This window comes from Strix aluco, chromosome 23, assembly GCF_031877795.1.
Source record: "Strix aluco isolate bStrAlu1 chromosome 23, bStrAlu1.hap1, whole genome shotgun sequence".
NCBI lineage: Eukaryota > Metazoa > Chordata > Aves > Strigiformes > Strigidae > Strix > Strix aluco.
In genome coordinates this window covers 2,647,967-2,664,919 of record NC_133953.1, presented here as the reverse complement: position 1 = coordinate 2,664,919, position 16,953 = coordinate 2,647,967, and the positions used below count along the sequence as shown (strand labels likewise).

Below are 16,953 nucleotides of genomic sequence, written 5' to 3'. Positions count from 1 at the left end.
GGCCCCAGCCCAGCTGCCCTGGCTCTCCACACCCAGTCTGCCGCCGTGCCAGCTCCTCCGGCAGCACCGCGTGTCCCTGCTGCGCGTCCCCGGGCTGCCCTGGCAGCGGATGGCCCCGCAGCCTCCCCACATACCAGCTCCCTGCTCCCGCTGCCCGCCTGGCTCCTGCTGCCCTGGCCACGCAGCAAGGTCTGCATCCAGCTGAAGAACTGCAGGCACCCAGGAAACACCTGCTCGCTCCCAGGTATTTGGGGTTAATTGCATCCTGAGCAGAAGCAGCAGTTTAAAATCCTCTCCCTTCCTTCCTCTCCTGTTTTATAAAGAAGATCCAAAGACGGCTGCAGTCCCCAGGGCAAAACTGGCAGCGCTGAGCAGGAGGGTGTGCCAGAGAGGAGAGCCAGGGCAGGAAGGGAGGAAGACGCGGGGCTCATTTCAAGCTGTGACCTGGGAGAGTTGCCCTCCCCACCAGGTCCCCATTTCCCCACAGCTCAGCTGGATCCATGCTGGGGCTGCTCTGGGACTGCCACTCCGGGACATGAGTGGGACAGGGTTCAGCCCACCTAATCGGAGCCATGTCCTACAGTCCTGCAGCCAAACATGACCAGTTCAGTGCTGGGGAGCGGGGCCAGCTTTGGACCAATCCAGCGCTGCGCTGGGCACAGGGCACGTTCGATCCACGCCTCTGTCACGGGAATGAGATGCTCACCTGCTGCAAGGTGGAGGTGGGTTTTGGGCCAGATCACAACCTGCCTGCGTTGCAGATAGTTGCTACAATAGCAGGGATTATCTTGAAGGCATCTTGAGCAACTGAGGTCTATGCTAGCAGCCAGGACAGGTGCTGGCAGGACAGCCATCCTGGCAGAGACATGGCAGCTCCATGACACTGGGTCTTGCTTCCTAGGGAAGGAGAGGTCTTTTCTTCCATGTGCTAGGAAGGCGCAATGCCTCCGCTTTCTCCCCAAAAAATCCAGCGCATGATCACCTGTTGCTGAGAGGGAGCACTGGTATCACTTTGCAGGAGGATGCCTCTGAAGAACAAAGGGAAAGGGAAAAAAGGAGTGAAGCAGCAGCAGCAGCAGAAGAGAAATATATCAGGTAAGTCTAGGGTCTTGTCTCCCTACAGCCAGCAGGAATGTGCCTCTCCTGCCCCAGCGAGGGCAGCATCGTGGGGGCTGCGGAAGCGGGAGCTGGGAGCACCAGGGCGAAGGATTGTTCTGGGGCCCTGTGGGCCCGTCTGGCTGCTGCTTTCGCGTCTCCCCCAGCCCTGCTCACCCTACACCAGGGCAGCAGCACAGTTAGGCCTGATGGATACAGGAGACAGGGGGGTCCAGGGCCCTGCCCAAAGCACCCTGCACCCTCCAACCCAGCAGGATCCAGGGGGGGGAGGTCAAAGAGAGTGGCTCTGCCAGGCCCCAGCCTCTCCTACATGCCTCTGAAAGTGCAAGCATGCACCAGGCTGGGGCGGGGTTTCGGAAGGAGTCCCCAAGGCTCTATGCACCGTGTCTATGGCCCCGTCTTCACTGCAAAATCCCAGCCCTCAGTCCCAAATGAGCACACATCTCTCCAGGGCAGCTGCTTCAAGTAAAACCTGCTACACCCTGTGTCTGACAGGTGCCTGCACAAATACTGCCCTGGTGCTGGTGTTTGAGCCGGAGGTAGGTCTCAGCCAAGATTTCCTGGGGCAAACATCCCAAGGCAGGCCTCCCTTGGTCTAAGCCCCTTTTAAAGACCTGCTCTTGACTGTCCCTTCCTTCCCCCCCTCTGGCTGCAGAAAGCCAAGCTGAGCACAAGTACGGGAAAGCAGCACTGGATGTTGACATGCCGAAAGAGCACCTGGGTAAGGTTGGGAGAAGCCAGGGGCTGGGGCAAGCGAGGGATGACTGCTGCCCTGCATGCACTTCCGAGGGATTAGCCCTTCCCAGTGGCAAGTCATGTCAGAGGAGGGCATACGGCCTCCCTTGCATGTGGGCTCCAGCCCCAGGGACTGCCTGTGCTGTCCCAAGAGTCCCTGGCATGCAGCACATCAGTGCTTGGAGAGGCCAGAGAAAGAGAGGAACAATGATGAAAGCAGATGGGAAGTGGTAGGGATGCTGTGGTGGGGCACCCCCCTGGAAATGCTTCCCGAGCACAACCCTGGGCTGAAACAAAGGGGAAGTTTCTTGCTATGAGATTCACCCTGGTTCAGGCAGGGCTTGGGGCCAGGCAGGGGCTCAGAAGGTGATCACATCCCCTTGGCTTTGCGAGCAGAGAAAGGCTAGGAATAAGTCACTGCTGGACCAAGGTACCAAGGAGGTACCGGGCATGGAATGACCATCCAGTATGGTTTGGATGGTGCCCTTTGCCTGTGCTTAGGCCAGGGTTGTGGTGTGGGTCACCTGTGAGGAAGCGTGTTGTCCCCATGGCAGTCCTGTGCATCTCTGACTCGCAGTTCCCTGGAGGGACGTGATCTGGCAGGCAAAAGCTGACAATGAAGGGCTCAAGCAGAGGCTGTGGGACCTGGAAAAGGTGCTGGAGCAGGCCCAGGAAGACAAGCGAGACATTCGTGAAGGTGAGGGCAGAGGTGGGAGGGGGCAGTGGGGTAGATGCAGGGACCCCACACCTTGGTGCTGCTGGGGGAAGCAAGCCAAGCTTACCTCACCTCTCCCTTTGGCTTTGAGCGCTCAGCACCAAACCACCCTGCTCCCTCCCATGCTGTCAGCACGCAAAGACTCTGGACGTGGACTCGTTGCACCCCAGATGCCTGTACTCAGCACAGGCAAGGGAGACCACAGAGGCAGAGACTTCCCTGTCTGCAAAACTCATTGCTTCGCCATTTCTGTTAGCGCTCAAGAAGGGGCTGATTTTTGCAGAGGTAAAACCTCAGCCAGAGGTTTGCGGTCTTTGCCACATGCAAAACTCCGTGCTCAGTTTTGCTCTCCCACGCTCAACAGAGAGATAAAACTTTCCCTCCAGGGTTCCCTCCTGCCCCCGCCAGTGTTGTCACAGCTCTGCCAAGCAGGGAGAGGGTGCATGCGTGGCTGCTTCTGACATATCACCCTGCAAGGGGAGCCCTCAGGTCAGGCCTTGCTGGAGCCCCTGCCTGGTCACAGGTGCTGGGATCTGAGCACAGGGACCTCCTGCTCGTCCCTCCTATAGTCACCACGTTTGTCCCCTTCTCCCCTCCCTGGCTCCCAGAAATGACCCGGCAATACCAGGAGCTGCAGAAGCAGACAGCAGCCCACAGCCAGCGCTTGGAGGCGAAGGTAAAGAGCCTGCAGGAGCAGCTCGGTACAGCCCCTCGGCACGCCTGCCCCTTGCTGGTGGGTGGGGATGGGGTTCGCTCCAGGGCAGCAAAGTGCTCTTGGGAGGAGCGAGGGGAGATGGGAGTCCTTCACCCTGTGCTGTCAGCAGCTGAAGGCAAAGCCTGACCCCATTCCTAGTGCATCCCTGACCTTGAGAGATACTGACTGCAAAGGGGATGCTGTGATTCCACCCCTGTCCCAGAGCCCTATGCCACCCCGGGGGTGAGGGGATCGGGCAGGCGCTGTGCCACACACTGACCACACCCTCCCCTGCACTGGTCACACAGTGCCAGGCTCCTGTGCCCACGTGCTGTGTTCCCTTCCTCTGTCCCTGCATCCCACAGCTGCCAGGCTCCAGGAGAGCCAGCAGACCCAGGAGACTGCCACCCGGGCACTAGCAGAGAGGGACAGGACCATCACCCAGCTGCAGGGCAGGCTCGATGCCATGGAGAGGGAGTGTGAGAAGATCCTCCATGTGAGTGGGGACGTGGCTGTGGGTGGCTCCTCGTGGCAGGGCAGTTCTTCCTCCTCACTGTCCTCTTTCCCACCAGGGTAGCCTGGACCTTGTACTGGCCAAGATGGCAGAGGCGAGCCAGCACTGGGAAGAGCTAGGAACAACTATTGCCATGAAGCACAAGGAGCGCCTACGGGAGTTTGGCCTCAACCCCCTGGAGATATAGTGCCCTGAGGCTCCCAGGGCAGGACAGGCTCTCAGCCCCTACCTCCCTATCAGCACACTTGGAGAGCTCCCCGCATCCTCTGCCCAGCACCCCAGCTGCTCCAGACTAGGTAAGAGAAGATCACAGAATCATTCAGGTTGGAAAAGACCCTTTGGATCATCGAGTCCAACCCTCAGCCCGACTCTACAAAGTTCTCCCTACACCATATCCCCCAGCATCTCATCTAAACCACCCTTAAACACATCCAGGGATGGTGACTCCACCACCTCCCTGGGCAGCCTATTCCACTGTCTAACCACTCGTTCTGTGAAATTTTTTTTTCCTAATGTCCAGTCTGAATGTACTGCTGAGTCACAGTCCTCCCTGTAACATTACCCACGTGAACAGCAGCGTGGATTTGTCTTTTATTCACACCCCAAATGGGTGACACAGGAGCAGTGCTGTGATGGGTGGTGGACGCTCGCTGCCCACAAGTTCACAGGGAGGATGAGAGGAGGAGTGCAAGAGAGATGTCCATGCAGGGGCAGACCTGAGCCCACAGCCTGAGAGGTAGGGGGTTCCTCCAGTGCCCCGTCGACATCCGCTGCTCCCTTTCCCCTTCACACAGCAGTCTGAAGGCCAGCCCTGGGCTGAGCCAAGCCTCAGGCTCCCCAGTCCCCTGGGTCATGGTGTAGAGGGCAGTGCCTTGGCTCTCCTGGGAGATCCCAGAGCCTGGAGCTGGGCAAGGGCTTCAGTGCAATGTCCCTAGATACCCCTGGATGCAGCTGGGCAGGCAAAGACACAGGTCTGTCTTCAGGTTACAAGAAGCCACTGCTTTGGTTAATAAAAGCTTGGAGTCAGTCTCAGTCAGTGGAGATGGGTCTCTGGAAGGTGCGATGCTGTGAGCCCCGTTGTGGGCATGGAGACACAACAGCTGTGCATGCAACGGCCGTGCTGAGCAGCGCTGTGCTCTCCAGGGAGCCAGGCAGGGAGCACTGTTGAGCTGGAGGTGGTCTGGGTCAAGGTGCTGTGTGGAGGAGCCTGGCCAGAGGCAGGGTGCTCCTGGGCCTCTAGAACGCCTGGTGCAGCCTCCTCTGCTCCTCCTGGTGTGGGCTCTGCAGGGACACAGTGGGGGCATTGTGAGCAGCACGCATCTACCCACCCCACCACGTTCCACCCTTGCCCCATCGGCAGGTTGAGGGGTCTTTCTGCCTGGCCCCTGTGGCCAGGGGACCACGCAGCCCCCTCCTGCCAGTGTCACAGGTGCCAGGGAAATATTGGGACAGGCAGGGCAGGAGGGTGCCAGGACTCAGAGCAGTGCCGGGCTGTGATCAGCACTGCTGAGAGGGCCTGGCAAGAAGGGTTACCTGTGTGATCCCGATACTGTTGGCAGCAGCTACCAGCCAGAAGCCAGGTCCCTTTGGTCCCACCTCAATGTGACAGAGTCCAGGGGAGCCACTGGGAGAGGGCAGGGAGGGTGTGTGGGAGCCTAAGGCAGGGTCACTATCCTCAAAAAATAGCAGAGGGGACAGCCCGATCTGGAAGAGCAGAAGAGGGATAGCTGTACAGCTCCTGGTGCTCCATGGCAAGCCAGGTCCCCTGGGGACGCCCTCGCTGTGCAGGCCTGGTGACAAGACACCCATCCCATCATCCAGCCTCGCAGCACCCCAGAGCTCCCCAGCCAGGGCGAGACCACACCGAGTCCCCAAAACCTACCGACTGGTAGAACTCATCGCCAGCGGGGTCAATGACCAGCAGCGTGACCTGGTCATCATGGGCACGGATCCTGAGCACTGTCTGCTGGTGGTCCAGCCCCTCGATGCTCTCACCATTCACAGCCAGGAGACGGTCCCCTTCCTTCATCCCTGCCTGCTCGGCCGGCAGCCCCGCATCCACGTCCCACAGGAACTGGCCTGCCACAGCAGGACAGAGGGAGGGAGGGTGGGGAGATGCTCACAGAGGCATTCAGCCAGAGGGGAACTGGCACCGCTGAGCCCCGTGCGCAGGTGGGGATATTCCTGACCCTCAGACATGCCTTGCTCAGGTACAGACTGCCCCCCTCAGCGCCCTCACCTGTGGCCCCTGAGCTGCAGTCATCCTCCTTGAGCAGAAACCCGTAGCCAGCTGGACCCTTCACCATGTGCAGCTCCCGGACCTTGAAGGGGAGCCAGGAGGTGTCCGCCAAGGCAGCCATGACCCGCAGGCCCCGCAGGCGGTAAAACTCCTCCACAGCACTGGTTGCCACCAGCAGCGTCACCTTGCTGCCGCTCTGCTTAAGCTGGATGGGAAACACAGGGCGCTCAGTGATGTTGCTGGCCCTGGTCCCCCACCCACCCGCGCCGGGAGCACGCACCTTTCTGGCGAGCTGCGCGTGCGAGTAGCTCCTCACGCTGGCCCCATTCAGCTCCAGGAGCCAGGAGCCTGGTGGCACCCCTGCTCTTTCCGCTGGCCCATCCTGCTGCACTGACAGCTGGAAGGTGCCCTTCGTGCCTGCAGAGAGGGGAAGAGGCAGTCTGGCATGAGTGGGGGTGCTGTGTCAGGGAGGCTGGCGGCACTGGCATCCCGCTGCCTGCTTTACCTTCTGGACCTGACACGCCAAAGCCGAAACCGCTTTTGTCCCGCATGATGTGGCAGAGACGTGGGCGGATGTCAGCTGGCAGCATCTGGGACAGGTCCCTGCCCAGGGCTTTGGCTGCTTCGTAGGAGTCACCGTCCAGCACCGCCAGTAGGACCTGGTTCCCGCTGGCCTTGATCTTCTGCACCACCTGGAAGGACTGAGGCTGTGAACCCTAGGCAGGGCACCCCTCCAACCACAGCCTGTGGGATCAGGGCCCCAGGGGGCAGCAGGGTCCTGCACCCTCTGTGCCCCTGGCCCAGGAGGACTCGAGTGTTCCCACAGCCCCAGGGTGCTCCCAGCTTACCCTGCGGTGGTCCATGTGGTCCACGAAGTGGCCATTGACCTGGAGGAGCCGGTCCCCATCCTGCAGCCCCCTGCGCTGGGCCAGACCCCCCAGCTCGACCTGCCGGATGACGTGGCCCTGGCAGCCCAGTTCCTCATGGAGGCAGAAGCCGAAGGTCTCTGTGTTGCCCTTGCTCAGGAGATAGAAGCGGGGCTCCCCCACACCCTCGCCATCTGCATGGGGACACAGCCCGTGAGCAGGACCCTGCAGGGATCCTAACACGAGTTCTCTACCCCATCCTGGGCTGGGGTCTCCCCATCCCCACTGCCTCATGTGTTCACCTCCTCAGAGCTCCCCGGCATGAGAGCCCAGGACCCCAGTGATGCCCAGCTGCCAGAACCCCATGGTGACACAAGGATGCCCTGGAGAGATAAGGGTATTTACCCGTGTCCTCAGTCAGAGACAAGGCAGGGTTGTCGATCCCATCTTTGGGGTTAAATTCAAATTTTCTGAAATTATAAAGGGCAGGAGAGGCCACGTTAGTGCACCAGCACAGCCTTCCCCCTGCCCTCCCCAGGTGAGCCCCATTCCTCCCAGAGAGGGCCAGCCGGGGCCACAGCTCCAGTGCCTCCTCTTCCTTGGGGAAAGCCCTGGAGGGGATCTCCCTCTTGGACTGTCCCCCACATCTCTCCTGAGCTAACAACTCAGGGAAGACCTTGCTGGGGCAGGCAGCTGGGATTGGCAGCCGTAACTCCCACCACCTCAGCTGAGGATGTGCCCTAGCACAGCTCGGTTGTGGGGCCACAAGCCCCAGGAAGTCCCTGGCCAGGGGGAGCTCAGCACTTACACGATGGACTTCTTGTCACCCTCGAGCCCTGCAGAAGGAGAGGAGAGGTCAGTGCAGGAGGCGGCGGGCCGGGAGCAGACCCCACGCTCTCAAGCACTCAGGACTTGCTCACCCGCAGGCTGAGCATGCCACGCCAGGTGAGGGGGTTTGCTGAGTCCATGCAGCTCCGCAGCCACAGCCTGTGCCTGGGCAGAGCTCAGCCCTTGGCCCTGCCACCAGTGTCCTCTTGCATTTCAAAGCAGTGGGACAGCTGCTGCTTGGGTCCAACGGGTACCCGCTGCTGCCGAGGCCAGCAAGGTCCTGCAGCACCAGGGGCAAAGTAGGGCCAGGCGGCAGTATGCAGATGAAGGGTAGTCCCTGAGGTTTACAGGGCTTTTGAGAGACTGATGAGAGGGCTCACCAGGGCCCCCAGAAAGCTGGCTGGAGCCTGGAGATGGAGATAGAGGCCTTTCCCTGAGCACCTCTCCATAAAACCCCTCCCCACCTCTTCTAGCACAAGGACCCCCAAACCCAAGTGCCCCCACAACGTCCATCTGCATTTTCCTGGATGCCTCTAGCTCCTTTCCATGGCCTGCCTGGGCTCTGACATTGCCTTGCTCCATGCTGTGTGTGGTGAAGGGTCTCCACAGGACGAAGCCCCACTGCCCCAGCACGTACCTTTTGTTTGCTTCATGGCTGCAGGGAATGCGAGAGGGAGCAAGGTACAGGGTGAAGTGGCAGGGAAGCCGGTGTCCCCGCCTCTTCCAAGACGCCCCAGGTTTAATAGTTAAACAGTCCCGACATCTCCCCTGCCCTCCCAGCCCCAGGGCACTGCCAGCCCTCGCCCAGCTGGGACCAGGGCCTGGGACACCCAGCTTGGGAAGATCCTGGTGTCTCAGCTTCCAGTCGCCCCCAAAGGCAGCCCACAGCGGGGAAGACCTACTGGTTTGGCATGGTTGGAGCAGAAGTGGGCTGCCCCATCCTAGCCTCGTGAGATGGGAAGGGCCAGAGCCCTCCACTCCAACTGCTGGAGGGACGGCTGCACCAGCACCTTCCGCATTCCTCCCCAGGAAGAGCCCGGAGAGGAGATCAAGTCTTGGCACTAGCATGCTTCAGTGGAAACAAAGCGGTGCACTTTAATGCTACCAAAGGTTTCACGAGCAAGCCTGAGTCCCACCCCTCTGCCACAGATGTGGCTTGTGGCCAGGCCAGCAGTGGCTCCAGCGCAGGGCCTGGGTCTCTACAAGCCCAGAAGAACAAGTCCCATTTGCTCCTGGCCTGGTTTCTGTACAGTTCTCCCATACTTCAGCCTTGCCCGCAGATGACGGCTGAGCCCCACATACCCAGCACCTTTGACAGCCTTGGAAGCACCCAGCCACTGGGCATCGCCACACAGGTAAGGGCACGGGGGATGTGCTGCTGGGGCACACTCCAGTGCTTCCTCCCCAGCAGCACTGCTCCTTCCCTGGCCGGGTGGATGGACAGCAGCTTAGAGGATCCCGTGCTGTAGTTCTCCCAGCATCTTCTTGACCTCACTCTCGACTCGTAGGAACTTGGCTTTCCTCCAGGGGTTGGCAGTCTGTCTCCGGCTGCTCTCCAGGTCCTGCAGGATGAGGGTGAGGTGCTGTCGAACCCGCTCGCGGTCCCAGAAAGGCAGGTTCCTCTGCACCACGTTCAGGATATGGGACCAGTAGTCGGAGACATCGGTGCCTGCTGTAAGGAAGACCAGTGCCCTGACGCCATCCCGGTCCATGCGCAGGCTGTGAAGTGCCCGCTTGCCCTCCTCACTGATGTCATTGAAGTACAGACTGCAGGTTGAGAGAAAAGGAGCAGAAGGCACTGTGAGGGCTGGGGGGCAGGATGCAGGGGCAGACGGGGCTCCCTGCTCACTGCCACAGGGAGGGCCACTGGGTCAGAGGCATCGCCTGCAAGAGGGAAGAGATGGGACAGAGCAAACTCACTGCACTTTGTCCAGCGTCGCGTGCCTTTTGGCCACCTCCACCACCTGCAAGGCAGCTGCGTCCGTCAGGGAGTTGTAGCCCAGGTTCAGCTCCTGGAGGTGCTTGTTCTCACCCAGGTGCTGAGCAATGACCTCGGTGCCCCGGTCCCCCAGCGCAGTGTGCAGCAGGGACAAATGGGTCAGCGAGCGGTTGCCTGCTAGTGCCTCAGCCAGGTATTGTGCCCCCTGCTCGCCCACGGGGTTATTTGCCAGCCTGTGGACACAGGAGCTTGACAATGCCAAGGCTGGGCGGGGGGCCCAGGGCCAAGGCACACGCTGGGCAGCAGAGACAGTTTCATGCAGGGCCAGAGGCAGTACTCACCGCAGGTTGCTCACCACGCACTTGTCATGCAGGAGCAGGTCGCGGATTTCCTTGCAGGCGTCAGAGCCCAGGCTGTTGAGCTGCAGACTGATGCAGAGAGAGACACGGGGGTGGCAGGGCCACAATGGCTGTTACCTGTGGGGCTGGCAACCCTGCTCTCTCCATCTTCCCTGGCCCTCCCCATCACCATGCTACCTGGGCTCCCCAGACAAGGCCACACAAGGCTTCCTCTCCAAAAGGGAGCTCACTGAAACCACACCAGAGCTTGGGTAGCATCAGCCAGCAGAGCCAGTGCCAGCAGGAGCAAGGCGGGGGGTGCAGGGTCCGCAGAGGGTGGGTGAAGGGCTGAGGAGGGATCAGGACCCCACCGAGCCCTCCCGAGCATCTGGAGGAAGGCAGTGCTGCACAGCCCCGCTGCACAGCCGGGTCCATCTCTGCCGAGCACGGCTCGCCACCCCCTGGGCGACAGGAAGACTGCAGTGCCACAAACGGACTGGAACGGAGCCCAGCCCTGTGCGCAGCCCACGCTCTCTCGGGCCGCGAATCTGCTGCCCGTTAGCAGCGGCAGAGCTACCCGGGGATGCGGGGTGGCTGCAGGGGACCAAGCAATGGGAGGGACCTGGGTTTGCCAGGGGAGCTGGCAGCCCAGCCTGTGGCACCAGCTGCAGAGAGCGGCCCAAAGGGTCCTCGGGGAGGGTGTGTCGGGACTGCAAATCCCAGCACGCAGTGCCCAGCGAGGCCGCTCGAGGAGTGTTGCATGTTGGAAGCTGTAGTCCCCCAGGCCCGCGAATCACCAAGGGCATGCAGGCCCTTCTCTACCTTTGCCACGCTCCAGCTCCTGGTGTATCCCTGGGATGGGCAGAGGTGAGGGAAAGCCCAATTTCTGAGCACTGTCCAAGGGCAGAAGAAGGTGGTACTTACTGGAGAGCTCTGCATCGCAGCAGGACAGGGAAGAGGATCCTCAAGCTGCTTGTGTCAAGGTTGCAGGAGGTCAGGTTCAGCTCCTCCACCTCATGGCACGTGGTGCCCATGACAGACGCCAGGACACAGCACTTGAGAGGGGTCATCTTGACAGATGAGAGGTTCACAGTCCGGAGGGAGCGGATGGCCTCAGCTGTAAAGCGCTCGTTCTGGAACTCATGCAGGAAGAAGAGGTAGTCCATCAGCTCAGAGGGGGGTAGCCCCTTTCGGCTGTTCCTGATGACTGTCTTCTTCATGGCCTTGGCGATCTCAAAGGCTGCCAGGTTCTTGATGGAGCAGCCCAGCTGCTCAAGGATGGCACGGTTACGGCGGGACAGTATCCCACCCATGAAGATGGGAAAGAGCTCAAAGACCTCATCGTCAGGGGCCTCATCAGGGTGGCGCATGGGGCCCTCCACGCCCAGGATGCTGGAATTGATCTGGTCCAAGACATCATCGTTGTAGTAGTCCTCCTCTTTGAACAGCTCCTCTGCCATGGTGTGGGCAATAGCATCCCGGTCCTTACCACTCAGCCGGGAAAAGTAGCGAGGGAAGATTTTGAGCAGGTTGAAGAGCACTGGCAGGAAGCGCAAGGGCAACACCTTGGAGATGATGTTCAGAACAACAGCGACATCTTCACTCACCTTCCCAATGACCTCTGACAGCTCTTTCCCCACTCTCTGTGCCAGGGTCTTCTTCTCACCCAGCACCACATGCAGGGCTGCCAGGTACTCCTGCATTGCAGGGATGGTGAAGACAAAGGTGTGCTCTTTGCCTGGCTGCACACATGGAGTGAGGAAGAAGCGGAACACGTCTCTGCGGAAGACCTCCAGGAGGTTGAGCTCGCTTTCAGTCTTCATCTCCACCTCAAAGCACTGCTGCAGGTCATCCTCTGAGAAGCAGGTCTTGCGGGACATCACTCCTTCATAGGCCAGCTTGCCCACCGTCTTGGCCACATACTTCATCATGGAGATGTTGGTGGGGTCAGTGCTGTCCAGCACCTCCCCACTGAAGTTGAGCCTCAGGAAGCTGGTGTAGATGCCAGTCAGAGTCTGGCTGGGAGGCACCGTCCTGGTGAAGTAGAGGAAGTGCAGCGTGGTGCACACCAGCCAGCAGTAAGAAGGCAAGAAGCAAGCAGCAGCTATTTGGTCATGGCGCTCCAAGTTCCTTGACAACATCTCCACCAAGTTTTCCTTCTCGCCTGAACTGCTACCTGCACTGCCCTCCCCACTGCAGCCAGGCTGGCTGAGACGCATCTGGAAGTACAGCTTCTGCAGGTTGGTGTCAGAGAAGCCACAGATCTCAGCATAGCGGCCCACATACTTGCCGGGGATCCGGCGCACCGCTGATGGGCGCGTGGTGACGATGATGCTGGCCTGGAAGCAGAGGGCTGGGTGAGTTTGGAGGTGTTCCCTCTGTGACTTTGATCTAAGCTCAGCAGGGTCCCAAGTGCATAACCCACATGTAGGTGCACAAGGATCACATCACCCAGGGGCTGGGGTTCAAGAAGCTGCTGCCCAAAGGGCGCTGGTTCACATCTGGCCCAGGCAGAGGGGACAAAAGAGCTTTCCCCATCCCCTGCTAGACATATATTGAGTCTGGAAGACCACAGCCCAGCAGACTTCCTTCTTTGCCTTACCAGGCCTCCCCAAAGATCCCAGAGATACAAACCAGTAATAGTGACATGAGACCACCTTGGTGAGTCCCTGCAGGAATGGAGGCTGCCTGTTCGCTCACAGCCAAGCTGGACTACAAGCGATTAGCATGATGGCCATGCCTGCAACGCCCCAGGGCTCACGCCCAGCCCTTCTCCAGCACGAAGGAGCTGGAGGGAGACACTGACCTCTGGCAGGAGGTATTTTCGCAGCAGGTTGACCACGATGGCAGAGGGAGGCACAGGCTCATTGGGGTCACAACACAGCTCCGTTCCAGCCAGCCGGAAGTCCAAGTTGAGGCGCTCCAGGCCATTGAGGATGAAAAGCACCTTGAGGTTGGAAGCGCCCAGCATAGGTACCACGTCCCGGAGGTGCTGGTACTTCTTGGTTATGAGGTGCCGCAGGGAGATGGGGGCATGACTATGGGACAGGTCCTCGCAGGAGAAGGGGATGACCAGCTCAAAGCGGGGTAGGCGACCATGGCACCAGTCCACCACCATCTTCTTGATGAGGGTGCTCTTCCCTGTGCCCACAGTGCCATACAGCACCACGTTCTTCACCTGCCGCCCACAGGCATCCACATCAAAAAGGTTCTGGAGGCTGATAACCTGGCTGCAGGGCTGCTGGAGCTGGTTCTGGATGGTTAGGTCAGGCGAGGGCTTCAGGACCTCCTCCAGGGAGCTCTCTCGGATCACTGGGTCCACGTGGACTGCGTCCAGCGAGAAGGAAGGGCCGAACTGCCTCTCTTCATTGGGCTGGTGGCTGAACCATGCAGACAGGCTCTTCTGGTGTTTCTTGATGGCATCTGGGAAGAGGAAGGCACTCGACAAGACAAAGGCTTCTCACTGTCAGGGGAATGGGGAAGTTGCTTGCCCCAAGCCACTGCGGTGAGGTGGCTGCAGAGAGGAGGACAGATCGCAGTTCTTGGTAACCCTCACACTGCCCAGGACAGCAGCTGCCCCCAACCTGCTGTCTAGGACCCTCTATCCTCTTCAGCACAGGGCTGCAAGCTTACCAGAAGTAGCCACATTCCTCAGATGGGACAGGCCGTGGCGAGAGGAGCTGGGCTGGGCAGAGCGCTCCTGGGACCCTCCCTGGTAGCGAGCACAGCCCCTGCAAGAGAAGGGAGAGTGTCATGAGGAGGGCAGGAGCCAGCAGCTCCAAGCCCTTCCTGGGGCAGGGGCGTCAGACCACAAGTGAATGCTGTGGGAAGTGCTGGGTAGAGCCAGCTGACCCCTTCCTTCCCCTGCACCAAGAGAGACCACAGAGCCGGGGGCCAGGGCAGGGCTGGGAATTGGAGGCAGGTCAGCAAGCCACACGCTGTGCATCCCCAGCAAACCTGTGGCAAAGCAGAGAATTCGGGCTGAATTCAGAGCAGACAGGGAGTTGCGTCTGGGTCATTTTCTAGGTGGAGGCAAAGCAGTGTCTCTGCCCACAGAGCCCCGATGGTCCCAAGGCAGCCAGCTCAACCACCCGGGTCCTGTGGCAAACAGCCACAGGGCAGAATGGGCCAGGCCCCAGCTGCGTGACACTGTACCTGTGGAGGGAGATGCCACTTGCACAAAGGATCTTCCTGAGGAAGTAGCTGCCTGCAGTGCCTTGAGGGGAAGAACACACACGTCAGGGATGTCCTTCTCCAGCCCAGCAGAAATAACACCACTGAGCTCATTGGCTTCACGCCTTGCTGGTGTGACCCACAGACTGCACAGGCTCCAGCTTGGGAGGGACGTCCACAAGGGACAGGGCTTCCCTGGGGTCAGATCCACAGGCACAGAGCCCAGCTCACCTGGCACCGGAGCAGCACACAGATACACACTTTGGGTCCCCCTGCTCCCTGGCAGGGATCGACGCAGATGTGTCCAACTGCCCCAGGACAGGCAGCTCTGGCATTGCATGGCCCGCAACATCCTCTGCCTGAAAGAGAGGGGACAGCCCGTGAGGCAGACTGGGTGTCTGGACCTGCCAGTTTCCTGCCCCAGTCCAGTCTGCAGCCTGAGGCTGTACCTACCCCCACCCCAGCCCAGAGATGCCTGAATCAGGAATGACCTACTCCAACATCTGACCCTGCAAACCCACCGACCATGGGGAGCAGCGGTGGGCTGGCTGGGAGGGTGGCTGGGGCAGAGCTGAGCTGGCAGAAGCACGTCCCACCTCACACTCCACATCCAGCACCATTCACAGGCATCGCATCAGCTGGGTTGCAGCCAAGAGGGCAGCAAAGCAGGGCCCCAAGGAGGTACTCACACTGCCAGGCAAGCCTGCCTGCCCCCCACACCCGTCACCAACCCCCAGGGCCTCAGTTGGGACCATCCAGCTAATTCACTGGGGGCACAAGGAACAGGGGATAATCTCCCTGTTGGCAGCTAAAAGTCGCTGGCCTAGACTTGGCTGTAACAGTATAGCTATAACAATTACCATAAGTGAGAGAACAAAAGTGCTGGGGAGAGGGCAGGCTTCCTCCTCCCAGGCTTAAGGGCTTGACATTTTAGGGCTTTACATTAGAACAAACCAACTGTCCTCCCCAAACTGCCACGAAATCCTGTAAAACAGGTGATGGGGCTGGGAGAGAGGAGACAGCAGGGAAGGGCTTAGGAAAGGCAGAAAATAAAGGTGATCCCATATCCACATGCATGGTGGCTTCCCCCAGTCCGGCCCTGGCGTGCCCTGGGGCTGCCCTGTGGTGGCTGGCCATGCCAAGCTGTGCTGTCGCGCGGCGGGCAGCCCTTGCTGCGTCCTTGGCAGCTGCTGAGCCCTCTCGCTGGGCCTGCCAGGCGCAGGAGGCTGCAGCACGCAGGGGCGCTGAGCACAGCCTCTGCCGATGCAAAGCAGCCGGGGAGGCTGCAGCCAGCGGTAGCTGGGGCACAGGCTGGCAGGGGGCTGCGGGGGCTCAGCAGGTCCAGCCTGGCACAGAGCGATTTTTCCCAGGCAAAGCTCCTGTCTCCAGAGGTGGACGAGGGGCTCAGCAGCTGTCCCGCAGGGGCCTGGCTCTGCAGGGCAGAGCGAGGTGGGGGGGTCAGCTCTGCTCCCCAGGGCTGTGGCGCAGCAGTGCCCTGCCCAGCCTTACCTGCCCCGACACGGTCCAGTCTGGCAGAACCGGCTGTGCCGGCGCTGGTTCAGGCTCCCGCCCCGGCTCAGCAGGATGATCCTTCAGGAGCACAGCCTGCACTTACAGCCCCAACGTCCTGAGAAACTGAGGCACGGGGTGGGGGGAGGGTGTAAGTAAACCCCAGCAGATAGGAAGGGACAGCGTGCAAATCTCTCTGTATTTGGCCTCCCCCAGGAGACGGCGAGCAGGGCGAGAGCTTGCTTACACCTCCCACAGCCCAGGCTCTTTGCAGTCCGTCATTGTGTTACCTAGATGGAGAAACTGAGGCATGGGGGGGGTGGGGGCAGTGGAGCTGACCTTGAACCTGGGTGTCTTGGCCTCGAGAACTTTGCAGAAAGAGAACCCCGATGTGTCCCATGCCTGGCTCCTGGCTCCTTCCCGTAACCCTCCACCGCCCAGGGCAGAGGTCCCCGCGCCGCCCACCCGCTGCAGCCCCTCTTCAGGGAGCCCTGGTGCATGCCTGGCCCACACGCCCTCGCTGTCTGGTTACCGCGGCCTCCCACCTCCCTGCTTCCGTGTCCGGTGGCCGAGGCCCCGGCGGCACAGGGACCTGGAGCCTAGAGCAATGGTGAGACTGGCGCTGAGCAAGGCGAGAGCGATGGCCGTGCCAGAAGTGGCGGCTTTACCTCCAGCAGGACTCCTGGCCAGCGAGGCTGAGCCCACGGCTCCCCGCGCTTGTGCTGCCAGGTGTTGAACCCGCGGAGACCGCGGAGGAGAGTCTGGTGCTGCTCAGCTGCCTCCTTCCATCCCCGTCCCAGGAAGAGGCTTCTCTCTGGAGGCGGCTGTTTTGCAGCTGCAACTTCCTGCGACGCCGTCCTGTCTCATCCTGCCCTGCGCAAGTGGCTGCCAGCTCCGCTGAGCGGCGCGGGGAGAGCGGCCACGGCCCCTCTTTTCAGACACAGCACACCACAAGGAAAAACACCTGTTCCCCCAAACACAGGGACACACACAGTACGAGGGGGTGGTCCTGGGGTCTTACCAGCAGTGCTGCAAGTGGGGGTTTCCTCTGGACACATCTGGTGGCTCTGCACCCCCAGCTGGTGCCCAGATGCGCAACAGGAGCCCACAAGGACAAGACTCACTCCGGAGCGAAATCCCCTCCCCGTGCTCAGCTGCCACCGCCTCACACAGAGCGCGCTGCAGGGAGCAGGACAATAGCAGTCCCACAGAGAAAAGAGCCTGGAGAAAGTGCCTGTCCCCAGCAATGTGTGCAGCCACCTGCCCGCATGCTCCCCCCCCAGCACC

At 60.6% G+C, this 16,953-nt stretch overlaps 3 protein-coding genes across 8 annotated transcripts; 1 reads left to right on the top strand and 2 right to left on the bottom strand.

Moving 5' to 3' along the window:
• Positions 1-1,022: 1,022 nt before the first annotated feature.
• DRC12 (dynein regulatory complex subunit 12 homolog) lies at positions 1,023-3,961 on the top strand. Its single transcript, XM_074848899.1, has 8 exons — positions 1,023-1,095; positions 1,153-1,325; positions 1,440-1,655; positions 1,772-1,790; positions 2,429-2,548; positions 3,175-3,267; positions 3,626-3,756; positions 3,833-3,961. Exons 1-8 carry the CDS (start codon positions 1,023-1,025, stop codon positions 3,959-3,961), a joined length of 954 nt encoding a protein of 317 aa, XP_074705000.1.
• A 391-nt stretch (positions 3,962-4,352) lies between these two features.
• Positions 4,353-9,189, bottom strand: NHERF4 (NHERF family PDZ scaffold protein 4). Its single transcript, XM_074848812.1, has 10 exons — positions 9,010-9,189; positions 7,688-7,715; positions 7,285-7,349; positions 6,862-7,073; positions 6,519-6,705; positions 6,294-6,430; positions 6,014-6,218; positions 5,657-5,853; positions 5,308-5,478; positions 4,353-5,055 (listed from the first exon to the last, which is right to left on the bottom strand). The coding sequence occupies exons 1-10, from the start codon at positions 9,050-9,052 to the stop codon at positions 5,011-5,013; spliced, it is 1,290 nt and encodes a 429-aa protein (XP_074704913.1). The 5' UTR covers positions 9,053-9,189; the 3' UTR covers positions 4,353-5,010.
• Positions 8,778-16,492, bottom strand: NLRX1 (NLR family member X1). Of its 6 annotated transcripts, none has more exons than XM_074848811.1 (9): positions 16,335-16,492; positions 14,389-14,516; positions 14,140-14,200; positions 13,618-13,715; positions 12,791-13,407; positions 10,909-12,323; positions 9,988-10,074; positions 9,628-9,879; positions 8,778-9,474 (listed from the first exon to the last, which is right to left on the bottom strand). In XM_074848811.1, the coding sequence occupies exons 2-9, from the start codon at positions 14,507-14,509 to the stop codon at positions 9,156-9,158; spliced, it is 2,970 nt and encodes a 989-aa protein (XP_074704912.1). In that variant the 5' UTR covers positions 14,510-14,516; positions 16,335-16,492; the 3' UTR covers positions 8,778-9,155. The 6 variants fall into 6 exon arrangements, with proteins under 6 accessions (XP_074704912.1, XP_074704908.1, XP_074704906.1 ...); XM_074848807.1 differs by lacking the exon at positions 16,335-16,492 and adding an exon at positions 15,667-15,747; XM_074848805.1 differs by lacking the exon at positions 16,335-16,492 and adding an exon at positions 15,018-15,236.
• Between the last annotated feature and the right edge of the window lie 461 nt (positions 16,493-16,953).

What these genes read in the sequence shown, in the direction of transcription:
- DRC12 (XM_074848899.1), top strand. Translation starts at nt 1,023, where the DNA reads ATGCCTCTGAAGAACAAAGGGAAAGGGAAAAAAGGAGTGAAGCAGCAG. An exon ending in CAAGCGAGACATTCGTGAAG is followed by an intron (nt 2,549 to 3,174) that starts GTGAGGGCAGAG and finishes CCTGGCTCCCAG; the next exon opens with AAATGACCCGGCAATACCAG. An exon ending in GAGCCTGCAGGAGCAGCTCG is followed by an intron (nt 3,268 to 3,625) that starts GTACAGCCCCTC and finishes TGCATCCCACAG; the next exon opens with CTGCCAGGCTCCAGGAGAGC.
- NHERF4 (XM_074848812.1), bottom strand. Translation starts at nt 9,052, where the DNA reads ATGCCCAGTGGCTGGGTGCTTCCAAGGCTGTCAAAGGTGCTGG. An exon ending in ACGCGCAGCTCGCCAGAAAG is followed by an intron (nt 6,219 to 6,293) that starts GTGCGTGCTCCC and finishes TTTCCCATCCAG; the next exon opens with CTTAAGCAGAGCGGCAGCAA. An exon ending in ACAGTATCGGGATCACACAG is followed by an intron (nt 5,056 to 5,307) that starts GTAACCCTTCTT and finishes GTGTCCCTGCAG; the next exon opens with AGCCCACACCAGGAGGAGCA.
- NLRX1 (XM_074848811.1), bottom strand. Translation starts at nt 14,509, where the DNA reads ATGTTGCGGGCCATGCAATGCCAGAGCTGCCTGTCCTGGGGCAGTTGG. An exon ending in GAGGAATGTGGCTACTTCTG is followed by an intron (nt 13,408 to 13,617) that starts GTAAGCTTGCAG and finishes TCCTCTTCCCAG; the next exon opens with ATGCCATCAAGAAACACCAG. An exon ending in GCGACGCTGGACAAAGTGCA is followed by an intron (nt 9,475 to 9,627) that starts GTGAGTTTGCTC and finishes CTCAACCTGCAG; the next exon opens with TCTGTACTTCAATGACATCA.